Source organism: Buteo buteo, chromosome Z, assembly GCF_964188355.1.
Source record: "Buteo buteo chromosome Z, bButBut1.hap1.1, whole genome shotgun sequence".
Classification (NCBI taxonomy): Eukaryota; Metazoa; Chordata; class Aves; order Accipitriformes; family Accipitridae; genus Buteo; species Buteo buteo.
Genome location: NC_134204.1, coordinates 22,424,193 through 22,447,783, shown reverse-complemented (window position 1 = coordinate 22,447,783; position 23,591 = coordinate 22,424,193). Strand labels below are relative to the sequence as shown.

General features: G+C 39.1%; 1 protein-coding gene across 4 annotated transcripts in view; it reads right to left on the bottom strand.

Moving 5' to 3' along the window:
- ZSWIM6 (zinc finger SWIM-type containing 6) overlaps positions 1-23,591 on the bottom strand; it is a 111,836-nt gene that overhangs the window by 18,506 nt on the left and 69,739 nt on the right. For 3 of the 4 annotated variants that reach the window (XM_075021411.1, XM_075021414.1, XM_075021413.1), the window contains exons 3-8: positions 20,649-20,797; positions 19,969-20,119; positions 5,537-5,716; positions 3,775-3,951; positions 3,344-3,490; positions 171-317 (exon numbers count right to left, since the gene is read on the bottom strand). In XM_075021411.1, coding sequence (XP_074877512.1) covers positions 171-317; positions 3,344-3,490; positions 3,775-3,951; positions 5,537-5,716; positions 19,969-20,119; positions 20,649-20,797 — 951 coding nt within the window. The remainder of the gene's footprint in view (positions 1-170; positions 318-3,343; positions 3,491-3,774; positions 3,952-5,536; positions 5,717-19,968; positions 20,120-20,648; positions 20,798-23,591) is intronic. The other variant, XM_075021412.1, reaches the window with a different exon arrangement.

Here is a 23,591-nt window from a genome sequence, read left to right as displayed (position 1 = left end):
CATATTTTACTTTAAACATTTTCTCTCCCTTGTGTTTTCTTAAGGAATGTAAATGTGACTTCTTATACTGTAAGAACACTGGCTTTGAAGCTGATTAAAAAAGGCAAGATAGAAAAATGCCTCTGGTAAATGAAGATGGATAGAAGATTGCTCCCTTTGCTTGGCCTTACCCGTGAAGTCTGAGAATCCATGGAAGCTCTCATCATCCACCCTGCAGGCTTCCATCAGGCTACTGAAGAGGGTGCCAATGGGGTCCAAAGGGTGTCCCACCCAACCTTCAAGATTCGTTATTGAGGTTACTCCTCTGTGGAGAAGTTCTGTGACAGAAAAGATGAAGGGAGGAGGTTGGGAAAGAGAGCACATGTTAGCCGCTCAAAACAATTACAAAAGTAAAACTGATTAAAATGCTCTCAGTACAGAATTCAAAGTATTTCCAGTAGCTTCCGCTTGGAAGGAAAAAATAGAATCTTTCAGGATGAATTCATTGCCCTTTGTGAATATGTTAGAACAGGAAAAAAATAAAAAGAACAGAGGCCAAACATTTTGAGCACTAGAAAAATGTATTATGGGCCAAAAATTCAACTGCAGTGTCTTCTGAAATTCTCTTATCCAATACCAGTAACTCTTCTGAAAAAGTCTGCTGAAAAATTACAGTAAAGACTTTTTTTGGTAAAATATTCAAAAGTTTCCTTACTCAGAAAGGCGTAGTACCATTTTTACATTTTAAGTAATCTGATGGCACTGAAACAAATGAAAATATTCTAAAATACATTCCAATTTAATAAATAAAATATGAGGTTATCCTGCATCTAAATATTTATTGAAGCAATAAACTCAGGACGACAGCTCCTTTAAAAAAAAAGTTCAAATGAGGTATACAAGAAAAAATTATCCTTTAAGTGGGTCAAATTATCCTTTAAGTGGGTCAAGTGCATTTTTTGTCATTCTAAAACTTCAGCCAACGAACACCTTCATGGATACTTCATTTTGTAGCCCTCACCCCTCATTCGGTTAGAGCATGAAAAAATTGTTTAGCACAGTGAATTGAAGGAAGTGTGATTATGGTAACAGATGTTACAGATTCCCCAAATCCCTTTTTTTACTAAGAGTCTTATGGCAACAGCTCCCCTTTGACTCCAACTCCCAACTTTTCTCCTCCTAGACACATACACACGACTGAACTATGAGAGATCAGACGCATTATGGGTGACCATTTAAAAACTCTATACAAGCTATTATGGATGCTCTGTTTCTCTGCCTGTTACACACTAACTCGTAGCTGCCTCTGCTCTCTGTTGTTCACAAAGTGCCATCTTTCTGAGTAACCTACGTATTATCATAAAGCTTTTAAATCCTGCTTCTTGCCTATTTAAATGTGTGGGGCTACAAAATGAAACACAGCCATACTGTCAGAAGGGGGGGGGGGGTTTAAAGAATCCACTGATATGTAGTATGAAAAACAAACTAGTAAATCACTGTCTTACTAACAAATAGCATGTACTAAAGATGACAGGCAGAAGCAAGTAATATTAACAAAAAGGATTAATCACAGTGACTTCTTACTGACTCACTTATGTTCCCTTTATTCTATTGTGCCTACTTATGAGCTTCCCTCGTGTCATGCCAAACAAAGGCTTCAGTCTTCCAGTCATATAGACATTTAATTTTAAATCACGCAAGTGGTTCCATGGACGTCAGATCAGTCACATGAATAAAAGCTAAGTAGAAGCATGTGGTGTTTGCTGAACTAAAACCTAAAGTGGGCTGTAGCTGCAGAATTCATCTGCTTATAAAGAAGACCAGCAAATTTTGCAGTATTAAGGTGTTTTTAAAAAAATCCACATGTAAGAAGAAAAAATAAAAAAGCAGCGAGCGACAACATAGAAATGACAAACTTTGTTTTAGGGTAGGATGGACTGCATTTCATACAATCCATTTTTTTATTTATAATAGCACAATATTAGTTGACAGCTACAGAAACTGCTCACAGGGCAAGGAACTTAACGGAAGTATTGAATGTCTAATACTGCACTAGCAACTGGGAATGAAAAGGACTAGTACTACAACCAGCACACTTGCAGCAGATCCTTCACACCTGCCAGTTGTAGGTACACACATACACACTGACATAGGCCCCTCACCACTTATCCCCCCAGTCTGAGAAGCTAGAAAAGCTGCAAAACTTTTAAGAGAATACTTGTTAAGAAAAGATACATTACATGATAAAAAAGACACAGCAAATTATCCTATGTAATAATACAAAGTGCTTTTAAGTTTTGTTCAAACCTAGGATCCACAATAGTGCTCAAAACCCCCTTCTTCCTTGGGTACTGTGGGGGAAAAAAAAGAAAAAAAAATAAAGGCACATAGGAACTACCAGCCAATTTTTTTTCAGTCAGGTGTCTACCTTGTTTTCTAAATACTCATTTCTGGGAAAATATCTGCACACTCACTTGAAAAATTTATACATATGACTTCACACTGGTATTTTTGCCTATAATACATGAGGATATATAGTTAAGAGTAGCAACGAAGATCTAAAAATTTGAATTAAGGGATTCTTGTAGTAGCTAAGAAAGTAATTCCAATTTTCCAGCATGCATTCTTTAACCAGAAAGCCATTCCCTTCATCCACTGCCTCTTCAAACTAACGACAAAGTTCAGTGCAGCATTATTTTGGGTAGCAAGGATCACTTGGCATAGAAACTGTATCTGAAGGAGAACATTCTTTCAAAAAAACAGGGGTAGTCCTCATCAGAGGATCGCAGAATATTTTATAAAAAACAGTGTTTCAAAAACAAACAAAAGCAATCCACCTTTATTCAGAAACACAAAAATTTTGAGCACTGTAAGAGACTCTTTTGGAACAAACTGCCAAATTTGATGAATTTTTGTATTGCAGACTTTGCCTCATCATTACCCTCAATGTCAACTTTAGGCTTACACCTGAGAAATATATAGTTCAGCTAAAATATACATCAGAGAAAATAATTATTTTAAACACCTCACATGCCAAATGCAAAGCTTTGTTTAAAAGCCTGTAAATTACACAGGCTGAGTATTTTCACTGTGTAACCAAAAAACCTGATTGGGATAAAGGCCCCATCAGACCATACATATTGCAGAAGACAGAACAGAGCCCTTGCTCTGCACAGCTCACAAGCCAGCTTACAGAAAACCTCTGACATCCACAATGTGACATTAACACTATGATCATTTGGACCAAAGAGCTAAAGTCACCTCTTTCACTTTAGTTTCAAAACTGGTCTTCTCATGAAAAGTTCCAGTCTGGTGTTACTGTCACCTCCAACGTCCTTTGCCCTTCTCTTTTCCCCACATTTACCTTTCTTCTGAGCCCGGAACATTTCCAGCTGTTTCTGCTGCTGCCTTCTTAATGTATTAACAATAGCTATTGCTAGCCTCAGTGCTTCTCGTGGGTATCCATGAGATCGTAATGCATCCACCCTCGCACAGGCTGTAGGAACATGTTCTAAAATGGAAAAAATAATTGAGGAATAGCAGTGCTTCCATGTCTGCAATGGCCTGTTTTGCTAGGCTACTCAAAAGGGCTTTTTTGTTTGTTTTTTTTTGTTTTGTTTTTAAAACTATGCAAGAGAGACTTAAAGGACTACTTCTGAGCCAGCATTTCAAGGAAGCCTCTGTTCTTTTTGCCAGGCTTTTCATTCATCTCCCCCACCACCCCCCCAAAATAATGCCATAGAAAATGAACAAAGCAGCAAGTCATGGAAACGTCTTTCCGGTTTAGCCACTTACCATGCCAGAGGGGCCACCCGTGAGAGTCAAAGAGCAAGTTTTCAGTGTCGTCATGGTAACAGTAGTTGGTGTACAGGTCACTGCTGATAATGTGCTGTAAGTGGCTGTCCTGCCAGTGCAGATCGCACGCCTCAATGGCTCGAGTGAACACCGTCCGATGTGGCCTATTCGATGAATCTGTCATTTTCACAAGTTCAGAAAGCTGCATCAGCTTTTACTCATTCATATGTGAATCAGTCATTCACAGTATTCTTGTCTTCTGCCTATTCACCAACCCCAACCGATGGCAGCCTGCCTTGCCCCCCTCTGCACCAAGCAGCCCGCAGATGACATTTCACATCCTATTATTAACCCAATAGCTCAGATGAAGTGTGTGCCATTCACTTTGCATTCAGACATATCTACAAACCAGCATGGCTGATGCTAACCAGGACTTTGCAGAGGGAACAGCTAGAGGTGAAAGACTTTCAACAGCACGTACAGAACTCCCCTGAAAACAAGCTAGAAAGTATACAGCACACAGCCACTCAAGCATCCTCAGCTTCTCTCCTACTCAGACCCAGAGCTGCCAGGATGAGGGGCAGATAAACATCACATTAAAATTTTTTAGTTATTCTCTTTGAGAAGTAACATTAACTTCGAGCACTTGTGTAATTTTTCTTTGTCATAAACATATACAAATACTGCAACGAAAGTGAGGTACTGAGGCCATGGGACTGACATAATCCTTACTGGACACCTTCCTGTGGCAAAATTGCTCTGTCGACATGGCACTATGTCTATGAACATTGAGATGCCATGTCAGTTACAACTAGCCTGCCTAGGCTGGGCTGAGCATCATGAGATACAGAAAGCAAAACACTTCTGTACGGAGTTACACGCTGAATGAAATTCTGTCCCTGGCTAGCTACAAGATTTAAAAATGAACCAAGTCTATTAACTTCAGAGGTAATCTTCCAAGAAAAAGAAACAAAGAAAAACCCATCTAAGTCCAAATCTGTCACCTCTCAAGCATTTAATTTATCACAACTGTATGAAATACGTGTCAAAATACTGAGGGTTTTGAGGATTATGAGAGTTTTTTCCCAGGTAAATATGCTGCATCTTCCCCAGTTACTAGCGATTGTTACTGAGCCATATTAGTTTGAAGAGGACTGGACAAGGCTTCTGTCACATTTGATAATCACTTTTTAGAGTAGAAAACATGATATCGAGTAAGAAGAGACCCCTCCTCCAAGACAGCAGTGTTGCCTCTGCACCCCCCACACACCTGGCAATGCAGACTGTACATACAGAGCACATCCCATAGATAGCCGCTTTAGTTTCTCACACACTCAAGTTTAATGCAGTTGCAACAGATCTCTCTTTAAATAGGTATCAAAGGCTTTGTAACTGCAAACAAAATAAAAACCCCAACACCAGAAGGAATACAAGATTATAGTCAAGCAAAGAAACAACAGGCTTTTATATTACACACTTCAAGGACATCCAATTTTCATGCAACATGTATTTAGAAGCACCAAGTGAAAAGTTAGGTCTTCTAACTGAACACAAATACTTCCTTTGAAAACATTGCAGCCCCAGCACAAAAACCCCCACCTATTTATCCTTTCTGCAAGGACAGCATTAGTCAAAAAAATTTTGGCTGGTCAATCCTCAACAAGTTACTTGTCCCAGGAAAGAATGCTGAATTCTGCAAGGCTAAGTATACAAGATAGAGGTTATACTATATGTTGCAGTCAGTGCATATGTTTAGGCTCACCTTGGTTAGCATTTGCACCCTGAGGCAAAGCATTGGTTAAATTGGGCAGCTCGTTTCCATGGTTTCCATCTTCCCAGGGACAAACATCCACACTGTTCCATTTTTTCAGCTGTTTTAGCCAACTGGCCTTCTGCTCCAACTTGCAGTGGGGATTTAAGACTATACACATCCACAGAGCACCTGATTTTAAAAAAATTGCTAAATTATGTTTTCTATTAAAAATGCAGCAGCCAATGACTAATTGCAAACTTCTATACTGTAACACTTTTTCTCCCCTCAAAGGCTACACTGCTTGCTTCCCAGCTATGCCTAACACCAGGCAGACTGAATTCCCAGCGCAGGATCTTGGAGCTGGCATGGCCCATCTGAAGCATTTGGAAGACGGTACCAAGCCAACCTTCTCAATTAAAAGGCATTAAGAGGTCTTTTGTATTAGAAAATCCAGTGCTCACAATGTATGGCTCAGACAGCAATATCAGTCAAAAGCAAACAAGAATTCACATAAAGTTACACCAGGAAATTACCCAAGTTTTTCTTCTAATTTTTGTACCAGGAGCGAATGTTGTTTACTATGAACAAGAACTATGTATCTTCCAGCTTCACATTACAGGAACCAAAGAAGTGCATTAGTAAGACATGTATTTTGTAAACATATACTTCCACACTCAGAACCCAGCAGAAGTACTGCTGATTGTGTAACTCATACCCAAACATATCTGGGTCTCAGAGATCCAGTAAACACTGCTTTTGTGCAGTCTAATAGGCGTAAGATATTTTTACTACAATTACTTCAGTAATTTGGTTACACTAAAAAATTTGTTTTACATTTTCTGTTTACAGAGCTTTAAGGGAAAGCTAATTTGCGCAGACATTTCACACATACCATCACTTTGGAACCTGCTCCCTGAGACTACATAGCAGGGCAGGCATAAAATGCATCAGGGTCTCTAGCAACCATTTTCAAATGGAACGATTTTTCTCTAAATCAGCTGTTTCTTCATCAGCGTGAACTTTGACAGAACCATGAAGACACCTGAAAGTACTGTGTAGCAACAGTTCATTTGCTCATTAAGAACATGCCTTATACACTACAAGAGATTCAGAGAATACACTTAAACTATGCAATCTTCATAACAGGCTGAAAAAAAAAAAAAGAAAAAAATGCAGCTGATTCTTCCAGGATAATAAAATTCTCACATTCAAGTATTATTTTGCTAACTGAGAATGCCAAATGGATACCCAGAGCACAGGCCATCGCATTACATTCATTCCTAAAGTAACTCGGCATGTTGGTATGCAACAGCACAGGAACCAGTGGAAACACAGCTTGATCCTTAAGGTTGCAAGTCCCCCGATACTCAGACCAACATGGAATGGGGAAGTAATATCAAAGAAATCCGAAAACCACAGCAGAGTCTGATATGGCACAGTGCAGAACACCAGAGACACAACTCTACTGCAGATTATTACTACATAGTAGTTAAATACAGTACAGCAAGTGTTTGGGGTTTGTTTTGTTGAGGTTTTTTTAAAGTGTCTGAAACTTGCCATGGGAGTAAATAAGGCCAATATTATTTTTAAAAACTTCTTTTGAAGTCAAATCATATGACTTTCTTTAGACACACTTGTCAACACACTTCACTCTCCAGAGTTAAATTACAACTGGTTCTTATTATCAAGCATCAATGCATTCAGCACTGCCCAAGACAGAACTACTGTATTTCTTGCAATCTGCATAACAAAACAGAAGATGGGGCATATTGGAAAGTCTCGAAGAATAGTTATGTTGGGCTTGCTTATTTATTTTCAAAATCAAACATCACTTGAGGTCACTAAGACAACACTGTACCTCAGCATCTAACAAAAAAAAAAAAAAACCACCAGTAATTTGTAACCAGATTCCCAGTGTTCTCAGACTGAAGCAAAAGCAAAGTGGAATACCTTAACTGCATTTGGTAAGTATTTCAATCATCCATCAAGGCAGAACACACACTAGTGATTACACCATGGCCCTACAAAATGGCCTTTTCTTTTTCCACGTCTCAGAAACACCACTAGAGGTAAAGGAATTCACTTGCCTTCTTCAGAAGCTCCACTATGCATGAGGTACATCTAAGAGACAGGAAAGGGAAGAGACATCCCGAAGTATCAAAATCCTTTAAAACTTCTTTGGTTTAAAGAAGGAAACTATGTCAAGCATAACTACATTGTTAGCAGCGATTGTCTCAGAAACCCAGGCTATTTTTATGCAAATGAAGCACAAGGACAAGTGTATTTCTAATAAACCCCACACAAAACACTTAAAATTTCAATAGAGCCCAACTGCACCCTGCTCCCAGTGACTTCAGGGCGAGCTGCATGCACGTCTGACATCTCTCCCAGCTTTCACAGCTGCCCCATTCCCTGCAGTAAGAGGAGTGTGAGACAAAACTCCCCCAAGAGAAGAGAAGGGAACAGAAAGAGCCTCGGGCTCAACTCCTGTAGTCCTACAAAGGCTACCATCTGGGAGAAGGATGCATAATGCCAATGACCCCACACTCTTCAGCCTATTTGTGTTTCTAGGTTTTCGGGGGGGGGTGGGGGGGGGGTGGGGCGCGTGTGATTTTTTCTTTTTTTTTCTTTTTTTCCCCTAGCATGTGTACCTTTGCCTGCATTCATATTTCTTCCTCCTTGCGCTTCCTAAGTGCCTTTCCCCTCCCCTGACATCTGCTCCATTCTGGCTTTTTCAATTCACTGATTCCTGTCCTGCTCCTAGCGCTGAAAAGTCTGAAGAAAATGTTCACTTGTGCCCAGATTTTTACCACATGCCAACTGGAAGGTGCCTGGAGGATATTCTTCCTATTTCTCTGATACTCTCAGTGGAAGCCCCCCTGAGCTGGCCCTTAAATGTCACCACCAACCTGAAGGCTTACACTGGCCTCAAACAAGAAATTGTCTATTTTCTGCCTAATGGTTCCCATACAGGGAAACTGCTGATCACGCTTACCTCTTACTACAGACAAAACTTCTGGAAAAAATGAAGGACAGCTACTTGTAATTTGTGAGGAATGTATCTAAATCCATTTCCAGTGACTTCAGCCTGGAAACTGCTGTTGGTCTATACTCAAAAGAAGTTCCCAAAATCAATTCCTGGCATTCTCAAGTTTACCTGTTTGACTAGATTTAATGATGTCACCAATGCCACCTTCAAGATGAACAAATGTCTCATTAAAGGAAAAAAAAAACCCAGACCAAACCAATAAAAATCCACAGAGAATGTGTTTGTGTTTACATACTCTGTTTCTCTTTCTAACACAGCTTGCTCTCTTCTTCCTGTCTCTCTTTCCTCAAGCACCAGGTATCTTTTCATATTGGTTCTCAACAGGCTGACATATCTTCCCCCTCCGCAAACTACATGCTACTAACCCAAAAGTAACGTTCTGCTTTGGGTCCCTTGACTGTGACCTACATCCTTCCAATACAAAACTCCTCACAGTACAGTGGCAACATTATCACAACCCAATACACAGAAATTTTTCCCGCAGAAGATAACTGGAAAAGAAGACCCACTGCAACTGTAATTTGGTATTAGTTTCACAAGGAACCATCATATTGCAGTGAGGAATTGCCTATTTTGGTTCAATACTAATCCTCTTGACCTGGAAAAAGCCAGCTTTGCTAAAACACACCTTTGGTTCAGACAGTCCTCCTTTTGAAAATGCACAGCTGTCATACATCTCTAGTGTGCCTCACACCACAAAAAAAACATAGGTTACATTACTGCTTTACGCAACGCACACCTTCCTCATACGTACAAGGGAACATCGGTACTTTGTGTTTCTCAGTAGATATGCATACCTTTGAATTCATGGGGCAGAAAGGGTCAGCACGCCTTTACACTGATCAGGATTTAAATACGCAAATTGAAACACATTAAGAAGTATTCAGTTCACTGTAAAAGTAGATGTTGTAATAATTACACATCCTGTGTATGCATGCATTCATGAAGCCAAAGGAAGTGCAAGGAATGTACACAGACTCTCCTGAGAGATGAAGCATTGCTCAGTTTTCACAAATCCCATTATATTTTACTCTTGCCCCAGTAAACAGGAAGCTGGTGATGGCAACAATTTTAGTGGGGGCCTAGGACACTGACCATGATTGAAGATCCAGCCTACAATTCTTCTGACTGTGATTACAGTCTTCCCAATAAATCTGCTTTTCCTAGAAATATTATGCTACCTTGTCAGGGTTGCTGTGTAGCTAAGCTTGGTTCAGTATTTCCTCATTTACAATACCTGTGTATCAATGGCTGAGACTTGGCCTTTGCTCTGGAATTTTACATTTAATATACTTAAGATCAATCCATTCATTTGCAAAATAAAAATATGGAAGTAACAGATGCACATCTACTGTGACATTTCTTTGCCCTTCCCATTAATGCACATCTTTCTCAAAAACTAAAACCCCATAAGCTACCAGGTTAGTAGCATTTGATCATTTCAAAGAAAATGGAGCCAGGTAGTCAAGATCATTCCCTTTGTGCAACAGACAAATCAGCTTCAGTAATTGCTGTATACTTGCCATGGTGCCCCATTTGAGCGTAACCAATTCTATTACAAAAGCATCATTTTCCAGCATTGGAAGTACCAGAATAGAAACAATACTAGGAGACAGAACCTATGACCCCTTTAAAGTAGACATGTCAGTGAAGAATTTTAAAGTGGTTTCTACCTGGACTTTCACTAGGACAGCCACTTGGAAACCTCAAAGGAGGTAATGCATGGTATTTATTCTTCTCAACAAGAAGGACAAGTGCCTTCAGAAGGACTGGCAAAGCCACCTCCCTCCTCCAGGCATGGAGAGATCTCCATTAGAACAAAGCATAATCAGAAGTCCCACTGGAGAATGCTCCAATTAAACAGTTGCTTTTATGGAATAGTGAAGATAGGCAAAGCACTTCAGTGCTGTTCTCTCCTCGATAACAACCCCAAGGAGAAGTACCTTCAGCATTCAGCTGGATCCCAGTTGCAATTTTATTCATAAAAAAAATCCATAATGCATTCTGGTTTCTCTGTGCAAGCTTCAGAAAAAAAAGGCTTTCTATGGGTGCTGTGTTTCTTGGAGGACAGAATGTTTCATTTTGCTCTAATTCGCTCTATTACTGAATTAAACTTTGATGTATTGGTCTTGACAAGTGCTTCATGCTGATTGCATTGTGTATGATAGTATAATCACTCCCTATGCATTTCACACTAGCGGGCTGATTAATGCAATAGATTACCTGCAGCACTGATGGCAAGAGGGAATCATTGCCCTTCTGCACACTAAACTCTGAATGTGCGTTAGAGGGAGTGGAGGTAACCCAGGGACAAAAAAAATTACTAATTCCTGAAGTTTCCCTTTCTCTCTTGCTGCATACTTCTGCTCCAAGGGTTAAAGGCACACGTGTATTTGGCTGAAAGGAAACGGATATTTATGTATTGAGATTCTATTCTAAGCTATCATCAACTACATGCTCTGATCTCTGTGAGTCAAGCAAAGAAAAACTGCTCTTGTCTTCCTATGTTTTCAACTTTTAGCACAAAGGAAAAAGGAACTAACCAAGCACTTCTGTCATTTCACATGCGCCCATTGTTCTGGGTTAAGCCTTTCTGAGTTTGTTTTAAAAACTACTGCATCTTTGCAGACACTCTGCCATTTGACCAAAGAGTTTCGTATAAGAACAGAAATTTGCCCGAAAGGTGCAATTTACAGTATCACAGCCTAAGAGTACACTCTCCCTAAGAGAGCACTTCGGATCTGTCACACGTATGTTAAATGCCCCTCTATGCACCTATATTACCCTATAACCTAATCACTGTAGCAAGGCACAGGCTATTAGTCTACAAAGCTAGAAGAAACAATAAAGCACCAGCAAATAAGTCTCACTGATGAACTTCCCTAATAGTCACAGAACTACTCATTCATTTGTTCACAATCAATCAATTGAAGGTAAAAGCATTAATAATACTAGCACAAATGGTACAAAAATACTCCTTTATGAGTACCTTAATATGATTCTTCACAATTTTGAGTAGTTGCCAATATTTACAGCTAGGTGATGAACACAAAGTATGCTCCTGCCCAAAACAGAAATCAGGCATTTTATCAAATATTTTAACTGGTAATACACTCTCAGCATTCACAGCCTATTTCCAGAAACTTTGACAATTTTCAGAAGAAAAGTTAATGTGACTAGTAACTATAAATACACTAACCTACCTCTATTTAAATTTATTGTCAAGATAATTCCTCTCAATTTTTTAGGAAGATGCGAAACTGGGAAGTTTGATATATTCATCAAACAAAACAAGATATTCATAAAATAAAGGGATGAAAAATACCTCTCATTTTTTTAAAAAGCAGAGCAAGTACAAACACTCCCTTGCATAGTGGGAAGTTCAGAAAAAGGTACGATTGCCACAACTATGCTCACAGAATGTAAATAACCCACTGTAACCGGCCAGAAGAACACATTCTGACTGCCTAGTCTGAATTCTTTCCTACTCTAAAATATCCTGAGTTACTTTCATCTTCCAGTCCAAAAGTGATTGTTGAGTTTTTACAAAAACAGCATACTTCAATTAAGATTTCTAATACAAGAATCTAGCACAGCTCCTGGTTAGTTGATCTACTATCTACTGCCTGGCTACCACAACTCAAAACTCTAACCTTATTTCTAGTTTTCTAGTTAAATTTGCCCAGCTCCAATTACAATTTTCAGCCACCTTTTGTTTGCTTGGCAGAAGTGTCTTCCCTATCCATTTTTTAGTCTATGTAGATATCTTAAATTATAAAAGGATTTCCTTTGTTTTGCTTTGACGGACCCAAGCAGGCTGAGATTCTTGCACCTCTCATTTTAAATTACTTTTCCAATTTTTCAGTTATTTTTCCAGTATGCATTCAAGACAGAAAACTAGAAAATATCACAAGGCTAGATTGCTGGACCATAGTAAAGCTCAGAGAAATCACTGAAGATTCAGTAACTCCTCTCCATAAATCTATTACTTCTCTCTAGCTCCAGTATTTACTAAAAGCGGTACTGGAAAATTAAATGGCAGCTTTATGTTACTGAAGTATTAAAGAGTAAGAGAAAGGAAAAAAAATAATGCTAAGTACCAGCTTGAGCTCATAGTAAAACTGCCCTTAATCCCAGCAGTCACGATTCCAGTTAGGGCCACAGTAAGTTTTGTACCAGCTCCAATATAGAACAATTTTTCAGGACACTTATAAGTAAATCAGTTCAAAAGCTTAGGAATAAAAACTTCAAAAACTGTTTTAATGTGGGTATTTCAAGAAATTTGGCTCCTGCAGTAAAAGTACTTTCCATCCAACTGAACTAAATGGAAACCCAAACTTTCTGTATGGTATTAAAAATAAGCCTCTCCAGCTATGCTTATTGACTAAAGTTAATTACTTTCACCATTATTCCTCAAATCTGATAAATGCCACAGGAAAGAATACCCTCTTTGAAAATAGCTCCCACTTACTGTCATACTCTGGCCTCATATAGCCTCATTTCATACACCATTATGGCACATGGCAATAATGAAGGAGGAAGGAAATAATCCTCAGGGAAGATGGACAGAACCTGTCCTTGCACAACTGCAGCCTGGCTTCATTCACCAGGGAAATGAAGGTGACAGCAACAACCAAGACACTCCAGGGCCATGACAGAAATTTCTTTAAGTTGTCATCCATAACTCAGGCCTTAGAGCAGCAAAACTGTCTTGTGATGCTAACTCAGAAGTACTGTTAATTTAGTGCCTCCAATAGCACAAATCATTCAAATACACTGACATATATTAACATCTTATTCTGTGAAAAGTAGGTGTAACCTTAAGCGCATGAACTGAAGGCACACATGTTTTATAACTGTATGGCAACTACACCATGGTAGCTAAGACTAAACAAAATGAAAGAAAGAGAAGTATTATCAGTTAAGCAAAGACAGCCTACTGGATGTGATATAGTTGAAGACAAAGTCCCACAAGGAAAGACCAAGGGAAATGGTGCAAAGTATGGTGCATCCCACCTCCTTTGAAACATAGGTCTTCCTACAGCTTTCACTTCAAGGCCAGAAATGTACTATGTGCAACTGATTAATCTAAACTTAGAAATTTGAAGTTAGCTTTATTTTCTACATGTGCAGGGCACTGGTACTCTCCTTAGCTTTAAGGCAGAACATAATGCAGTTAGAACTTGGGATAGTCAAAAAAATCATAGAAGTATGGATATAAACTTTGCACTCAAATTTGAAACTTGAGAGCCTTGCTGTACCATTTTTTAAATACCATAACATACAGGAAAAAGTGAATGTTTCTACTGCATGATCCTAAAAAGGGACTGCATGAAGTACCCAGCTCCAGAAAAATGGTATTAGAGCACAAAAACTGTAATGAATGCTTAACTTCAGTGATTCTTTTTCGTGGCAGCCCTGAAGTAGTCATCAAATCAGGCATCAGGAAGGAATTTCTCTAGGGGCATACTGGCAACAACCCTAGCTGCTTTTGTCCTTTTCCCCCCCCTCCACTTAAGTACTAAGCAGAGATAATCTGTTTAGAACAGCTGGCATGTCCCATTCACACAAATTTGTCTCTCCAATTACAAAGGGAAGGAATGCCACAGATAGAAATATAGATGGAGAACAGCTTCATTTAGTTAAGGTTAAAAGAATCTAACTTGGTATTTTCTAGAGAGGAATATAAAACTTTTATCAGAAAAATTCAGAGTGGGTTAAAAAAAAGCATTATTTAACACTCAATCATTAGTTTGCTCATGGCAAAATGGTAATTAAATCTCTCTTAATTAATCTATAATGATTCCTTGCCTAAACTCAACATTTAGAATTAAGTTTTAGAAGATGAGCAAAGTGTTACTAATAAAAATTTAGGCATGATCCTTCAGGAAATGTATTGCACTATTTCTCTACATGACATGGCTTTGTAAAATGGTATTTTAGTTTTAAATTTTAACACAAAAATGTTAACACTCTAATCCAGAAAGTGGCCAAAATATCAGCAAATGTGAACTCAAAGTAGACCATCAGGCTGTTCCAACATTTAAAAAGCAGCCCACAACAGGCCAAAGTCCTAACGAAAAACTACTAAGACTACCAGAACTGCTAAGGCAAAGACATGTTACTCTACTCAGGAAACACCTTTATGACAACAACCCATTCAGTATGTCTAACAGAAAGGATTCTAAGGATGTCACCCAGGAAAGCTTTATCCCATGAACAAGGCTCATGGCAATATCATTGAGAGGTTCCTATGCTTAAAAACCTTTAGACAACAAGTGGTTGAGGTAAACAGGTGAAGCTGATGCATTAAAATGTGGTGACTACCCAGCTGGAAGTACAGAATACCTTTTAAGTTCTCCTTAACATCATAAAATAAGATAACCAACAAAAGACCAGGATCAGCATAATGCAAACCCAGAACACATCTGCCAATTTTATGCACTGCCCTGTCTTGCAAGAGCTCTTTGGACACACCCTCTTCCCCATGACACAGCCATCATACTTTTGTTCCACAAGAAACTAATCCTCAACTTGAAAAAAATCAGCTCCCCTCCCCCTTGAATAGTTCTTATATTTAAGAATGGAGGAAATCCACTAGAAATGTTTGTTTTGAAACATGCAAATTATGTGAAGTTTCTTCACCATGAAGGCACACAAAAGCATATAAAGATAGTGAAAATGGAAGTTCACAAAAAAAAATCTGATCCTGTAATCTACGTGTTGACAAGCTGTTGGGCTCCATCACTCCACCAAGCAGTAGATACTTGTCTTAGATCCTTCTACTTGACTGCTTTCATCAGATTAAGCATCTGGGATTTAATTTAACAGTTTCAGCTTTATTAAGCTGTCACAAGAGCAGCCCCGCTTTGATAACAGTAGCTGCTCCAATTATGGCTTGGTTTAGGGTTGACAAGTATAATGATTCATTCGTGGCACATGAGAAGCAATAAAAGGTTGTTTTGCATTACAGCTTTAAAAATGTGGGCACTTTTTTCATTTAATTTGTCACTTAGCTTTTGCTAAGAGGACATTTAAATTGCAGTAAAAGGCAAATGGGGCTTTTAGTTTAAATGTAATCCCCATATTTAAATGATCTGTAATGGCACAGTGTTCGAGTGGGAACACTATTGTTTCACAGTGGGCCCTGATGGTGACATGTGACATTTGTATTCAGGTCCTGTATTATCCATGTGGCTAAAGGGCTTCCAATTTCATTTCACAGCCAGAAGCCTGCAGAAAACACCAATTAACTTGCAGATCCCATTTGCCGACAAAACTCAGCCTCTTCCTGATGTCTGGCATCTGGCAGTGCTCAACATTTAATTCCAAAGCAGAGCCTCGCAGCCATCATGATTCCTGGGCTGGGGCACAAAGTCAAATTTTCCCCCTTTTTTAAGGAAATCTTTTTGCTTTTGAACAGAACAAGCAACTTTTACTTAATTTTTCATGGATGAATATTAATGAATACTGCTATAGTAAGATTGCATGGTCCATTTCTTCCCTCTAGACTACAAAGAAGGTTAACTGACCTTTTCTTCAGAACAGAGATCTCAGCTCAACAGGCATCAGCAGATACTTACTGTGCATTTCCATATCCTCCCATTTTACCAATGCAATTTAATTTAAAAGGCAAACCAAGGTGCTTCAGATAATTAATCATTCTGATATACTGAAGTCTTCAACCATGGTCATCAAGAGTTAGACACCTAAAGATCAGCATGTGAAATTTATCTACTGAGACACCATTTAAACAGCATCAATGTGAAGAATTCCAACTCCACTCTAAACTCTAGGAAGTGCATTCATGTATTATTGTGGCAAGTTGGAAGTATTTACCAATGCATCACTGAAGTTGCATCTAAATTCTCTTAGTATGAGAAGTATATCAACAAGCCTTACAGCTTTGACCTGTAATCTTGATCTTTCCAATAGTACACCTTTAGAGTTCCATAAGCAGCATTTAGCTCAACCTATTCTTTGATGTACAACAGGGGAATTTGCTGAGCCTAATTGTTACATTCTTCCTCCTGAGAAGGACAACTAGCTAGTTATGTGTAAGGCTTTTTGTTAATTTCAGGCTTTTGAATCATAAATTGCTTATGGAATTAGGACTTTGTATTAGAAAATAGTCAGGTCCATACTTAGATGTGAAGTATTTGAGGTGGGGGGTGTCTTTTTTTTTTTTAAATCAGCACCTTCAAACATTCAAATCCAATCTGACTTCAGTAGAAGTCAACAATTTACCATAAACTTCAGCAGGAACTCTGATCAGAGCCCACTGTGTCCTTCCAGTACCCTTGCCGATGCTGGGCAGGAAGCATCAGTTAAGTTCTAGTGAAAAGGTCAAGTGACCCAGTCAAGGAGCAAAACTGAAGTTATTTAAGTATGCTTACAAACCTATGCCAAGATTGAACTGACAAAGTGGCCATATGCCTAGCAGTTGGCAGACAGCATACCAGGGCAAATAAGCAAGCCTTTATTAAGCAGAGTCTGTATTTACATACTTTTTATGCCTAAAATTTGCCATAAGTACTATGTTACATTGCCACCTCCCTGTGAAGTAAATGAGATCATAGATAAAACTTTTTTGAAAGACATACATATATGCCACTACCAAATTACTCTGAACAAATACAAAAAGTTAAGTATATAAAGGCCTGTCTCACTCTCTTCATCAATATTTTAGTTCTCTAACATCCTAGAAGATGACAAGATAGGAAGCCAACATCATTTTAGAACACAGTGATAACATCACCCCCTCAAACCCAATGTCTGAGTTATCCCTGCCAGTATTGGCACAGGGCCATCCGGCCAGGGCCATCCTGCTCTTCCTTCTGCAGCTTGCTATTGTAATTCTGGACTCCCTTAAAATCTCCTTCAACTTTTGCACGTTCACTTTTTTTTTTTTTTTGAGATGTACATGTCACCTGGAAAAAGGTACCTGTTTAATTTGAATGAAACTCAAGGCGAAATCCTAGCAGAAACACGGTAGCAGTTTGCAACTTTCACACAAGGTAGGAGTCAGGCTGGAGAGATTCATCCAATTAACAGCCATTTTGAGGGAACTTGCTAAGCACCAGTGGAAGGAATTCTACTGGTGTGGGGAAGAAACAGGACAGTTTAGCAACATAAACATAAGCTGGAGGTGGAAGAACCAAGTTCTACCCTTAGCCTACTGCATACCTGAAGTGATTGAAATGTATTTGCAATTGAAACCATAGTACACAATCAACATATTTTGATAATGTTAGAGGCAGCAGAGCAGTTCTGGACTGAAACAACAGTGTCTGCCTCAGATTGCAAATACAGCAGCTGAGGTAGTGGTGAGGCTGGAGGCTGCTCTGCAGCTTTTTGGGAGTGGCACGTATAATTCTGATTAAACAGAGGTAAACTAATCGATTCAATTAATCTAAAATATTGCTTATTCAATGCTGCAGGCAGAGAGGTTCCACCTCTACCTTTAGACAGGTGCTGTCAAGAAAATTATGTTAACGTGAAACTGATGAAACAAGAAGAGGAGCCACTAAGAAAATTTAACAAAACCTTTTATGTTTATTGGCAGTATGTGGTAAGACTGCTACAGGTAACAGATGGAGAACACATTTCTGCCTCTCCCACCACCTACCAGCTCAACCCACATAAGCAATGAAGCATGAGTCCCTCCAGTTTTCAGTATGGTGGGATACAATTTTGCTGCATACATGTCCAGGCAAGCCCTGCTTGGCAAAAACTGTTATTCCCCAACAAGCTAAGGCATCATAAAAATGACACACTAAAAGGGTTGTTACACTTGAAGACAAGAAGATGTATCTACACTCTGACAGAGCTTTACCTGCTGTGATATTAAGTCTTTCCACCACAGAGATCTATAATGTCAACTAGGTAGCTAGTGCTTTATTAGCCTAATGCTTCATTTAGAGTGAACATAATTTATGCTGAACAGGTTATATCCAGTCTTAGCCCCACCAGTCAACATGCAATCAATCATGGTCATCTTTAACAGTGGAAAACTTAAGTTTTGGGTTTGATGCTTCCTTTCTAAATGAAGCATGTTATTCTTGCTTGGATTTAATTTCATTTAGCTTGGTTTTGGACCATTAAAATATATCAAGAGCATTATGGTCTTTGGTTCTCTTCTCTGCAGCGTTTACATAATGTCCCATAGGGTATCTTCTGTAAAGTTTTTTGTTTGTTTGTTATTTAATATTTATTTAATTCTATGTTCCAAGCCACAAGTCAGGCATAGCAATATTGACCAGAACTCATCTCAAGACAAGACTCCTTTAAGTCTAGACTTGAAGTGTCATTCCAGATTGAGTGAGAGCACAGGTAACTACTCCAAGTTCCGTGAACCACAAGTTGATTCCGTTTAGGCCGTGTATCTTCAGCTTGCTTTGAAAAAGCCTCCAAGACAGCATCCAAAACCCTACTACAGCTAAGATATACATATTAATCCCTCCACTTACACACTCTGTGAATTATCTTTTAGAGAAACAAATTAGATTTACCACTGTATTTTAAATAATTCAGGTTGTCTTTTATCACTGCTACCTTCTACACACTTACACACCAACTGGCTTTTGTTCCAGTACCTTATACCTAGGAAAGGAATGCTTGTGGTTACTTAATGTTCTTTGCACTCACCTACCCACCTTTAAAATATTGGTGACATTTACATTCAAGTTGTTTTGAATTACCCCCCCTTACCACAGATCCCTATAGATTTTGAGAACTTCTGAAGCAGTAGTTCAAAACTAGATTAGCAAATTTCTGGAGCACTTCAGAGCAAGTGCCCTCAGACCCTACCAGTTTACATATACCTTTCCCATTTCAGCCTGTGTTCCTCTCTCCATTGTACAACTAAGTCATGTATCTGGTCGCAGCTGACCTTTCCCGTAAAGCAGTGTTAATTGTTTTAGCCCTCTGTTATTTGATCTCCTTTCCTGCTCAGTAATGGACTTCTACTTGCCTTTGTTGCTATCTTCTGATACTGCTAATGAATCTTCTATTTTGCCTTCTATTTCTCTCTAGTGGTGAATCAATTTCTTCCTTAACCTTTCCAGTTTAGCACTAGTGGCTTATATACTTATTCTCAGTTGTGTAGCTATGTTTCCACTTTTTGCTTTATTCATTTTAGATCCTCAGGTACTTACAACCTGTTGCAATTGTACTTGTTTCACGTCATGCTTCCTCTCCTCCAACTGCAATTGTCTCATACTGCAGATCAGAAATTCAATTTCACCCAACCTTAACTGAACATGTAAAACTGCAGAAAACTCTAACCTGCTTTACCTAGTACCACAATAAAGTTTCTCTCCACCCCAAATATGTAATTGTTTCTTCATTACACATGTGAACACCTAAATGATTTTGAAGTCTGTGCATTTACCCAGTTCATCCCAGAGCTGCCTATACTTGTCAGTCATTGCAGTTCCTTGTTGTCTCCAAAGCGACAGACGAGGGTCAGCCATGAACTGTTCTGTTATCAACGTCAACATGCGAGCTCCATTTGAATCTCTCATCTTTAGCATCTCTCGCACCTAGGAAACGAGTCTTTTAATACAAACTTGAAAATACAAAGATATCGCAGTACAGACAATATGCTGCAGTGTTAAATATTCCACTGCTGTTAAATTAGAAATGCAATTTATATATGTGATGTGAAATTTTTAAGTAGAAAAAAGTCTGCCTTCCCAATTTTAACTATTTTTTGTTTCAGTATCCCATTGCAATTCTTCAAAGACACTTCTTCCACAAGTAATCCACAGATGTATTACGCCAACTGCTGCAAGATTAATTTCTACAGGTTTCTCCAACATTTTGGGGGTGGGAAGGAAGAGAACAGCAAAGCTGCAGATGGTTGAAATGTTACTTCATATCCTTACACTGATCTCGAGAAACATCAGATTGCAGTCCATTGCTGTACAACTCATTATTAAGCTGCCATAATGTTCCCAAGGCTTTGTCTTGTTTTAGAACACCAGGACTTTGAGTAAGATGCGAACAAGTACAGACTGGCCTGGGGAATGGGGGAGAGAAAAAAGGGAAGGTTTAGAGTACTCGACACACCTTTGCAAAAAGCAAATTGAGCTGCTTCCCTGATCCATGGTATCCGCCCTGGGAGAGGAAGAGTTTAACCTGTTCTTGGACCTGTTCCTCATCCAAATGCCAGCAGTTCTCATCATCTATGCTAGCACCCGCTGTTGGGTCAGGAGCACCTGCAAACAGCAAGAAAAGAAATCATTATGTTCTATATAAAGCACAGAGGTTCATGGGTCCAATGCAGAGGACTACTGCAGAGGTTTTTGGATTTGTGTTTTGATCTGTTTTGGATGTCTTGGCTTTTATCTAAACAGTCTTTAAAAATAGACTTAGATCGCTCCTCAGTAGTCTTAAGCGCTTAAAAATTACAGCCTATGAAAAGGTATTTAAATAAATAGTATTTTATAACAAAACATTGAAATCAAGGTGAGGTTTCTTCCTCCCATCCCAGCAGCTATACTAGAATGCTTTTACAACGAAAATTAGACTTTGCATAGTATTTCTACAACTGTGATGTTAAAACGACTCTCCCCAAAACACCTGTGTAATTCCTGTACCTTCAGCTATCTTGCTCAGGTTTAAGTGACTGCTAGTGAGTGCTGCTATAGGTGAGCATGAGGAAAATCATCACCTCGATGCCTTTGAGCTGTGATGGCTCTGCAAAGCTAAACAAAGGGTAAAGAAAAATCCCCTAACAAATCTAAAGTCTTAAAGCACTAAAGGCATTTCCACTATAAGTAAGAGTTACAGCTGTGTATGACTGGTGCTTCCAAAGGAGCATTTTTACATAGGCAATGTCACCAGCACAGCTTCAGTTCAGAGCAACTCTACCTGAATTAGCCTAGAGTGAACTGAAGTGACTAGATTTACATCAAGCAGTGCTTTGGCCACAGGCTGCCCTAACTCAAATTTTGCAGTTGAGATCAGTGGTTTTCCACCAGTGGCCTCTTCTAAAGGCTGACAAAATTAACAAAAGCAAGTTCTTGCACCATCTAGCAATCTATATTTTTTTGAATAAGCCTGCACCTCCACTAGATACTTTTTAAAAGTTATTCAAACTGAAAAGGATGAAAAACACTTATCTAAACTGTCAGGGAAACAAAACAAAGTAGGGCATCACCATACCGGATGTAAGGTATTTTAAGCATGCCCAAGACTCGAGTTAACTTGACATTTTGATTTTGGGTTTGTCACAACTGCATAATCTCTATATCCGTTAGGTTTTGAAAAGATGTTAGAAACTGAATTGCGTTACACAATCTATCACTTAAATCCGAGTCCATGTCACCTCTGCAGCCAAAAAAAAGGATACTGGCAGGGAAGGAAAATTACATAGTCAGATTTGCAAAAACTTGCTTTTTCAAAGAAGGCCTGAGAACTTGAAAAGCAAAGATAGCTACAACTCTTCAGATGTATAGGAATTAAACATTGATTCTATTGATTCAAGCCTTCATTTCACAATTGCAGCTCTGCCATGTAGGTGAAGCTTTTAAGTGGTCACAGAGAATGCTGGAATCTTTATTCAATGAAAATACAACCAGAAGATGTAAAAGGTCAGAGAGATGTCTTGTCTACTAGTTGCTGAGAGAGTTTAAAAAAAAAAATCTTCCAGCTCAGCAACTTCTTCAACTGCCTCCAACTTCAGAGCCTACAGCTGGGAACAATGCACTGCAGAGTGTGTGTATATCTATACATACACATACATAGACACACATGCATACATATTTAGATTAATAAGAAATTGTGTCTTTGACAATGTGAATGAACTCTCCTGCCTTCCACAGGAACCATAAGCGTATCAGAAGACATGAATCAAGCTCAAGACAGTACAGAAACCAAGGAATGAAAAACCTCCTCTTCTGTGAGTGCTTCCATCTTCAGTATGTTAGTTTTAAGGGGCTTTCAACTCAGTCTTCTACATGAAACACATACTGGTAAGTCTTCAGTTGCAAAGAACAAGATAAAAAAGGAAATCAAGCCACTTGAGAACAAGCAGTGCAGCTGTTGCACAGACGCAGGTTTGCAGTATCACCTTGCAAATAGGTTAAATATTTCATTGCTCTAAAACACAACGAAAAGACCTGTGAAAAGCAACTACATATAAAAGCACCACTATACAGAACACACTTATATTTATCCCTCGCTTCAATGGAAATTTATCTTTAAATAATCTTGGTATGGCTACTTTTAAATTGAATTAAAAATAGCCCAAGATTCCTCAGCTAAGCTACCCTATTTAGGGAAAAAAACCCAAAATTCCTTCTGTAACTGTTTACATTTTATGAAAAGCTCATTGGTCAGTTTGTGCTAGAAGGTTAAATTTCAACACAGCTCCTGCAAATTCTTGAACAAAAGGGTTCCCTCACAGGAACAAGGGCAGCCACTGCCCCAGGACAGCAGCACTGACCCCACCAAGGCCTCTCCTCCCAGCACGATCCCAAATGTATCTTCCCAAGGGGCTCAACATCGCTATACTTAAACTAGCGTTATTTTCATGACAGTAGGCTAGAAGACTGTAAAAGCTGAAGACACCAAGCTGAGGGTCTGAACTCTATGATGCTGTTCAGCACAGTACTACAGATACATCCGACTCTGAGCATTTTTCCTTACAAGATCTTACATAGGCTACACTCAGTATGATCGAAGTTTTTAATTGGCATGTATAAAGAAATTTCAGTATACATTTAACTGGCACCAGCTACAGCTGTAATTCACTGATCTTTCAACACCATTGGCAGTCTCCAGCAATAGCCATGGACTAACAAGGCACGGAGACAGCATGCGCGATCAGGTATGAGTCCAAACCACCTTCCCACCACAGCAGCAGCCAGGCATCCTAGTGATGGCGCTGGGGAAACCTCTGCTTCCACTGCCCACGTCACTCTTGTTTCAGGGTCGAGACACAACCATCTCCATGTCTCTCAACCACGCGCTTTTCAAGATCACTACGTTCACTTACAGTAAGGTGAA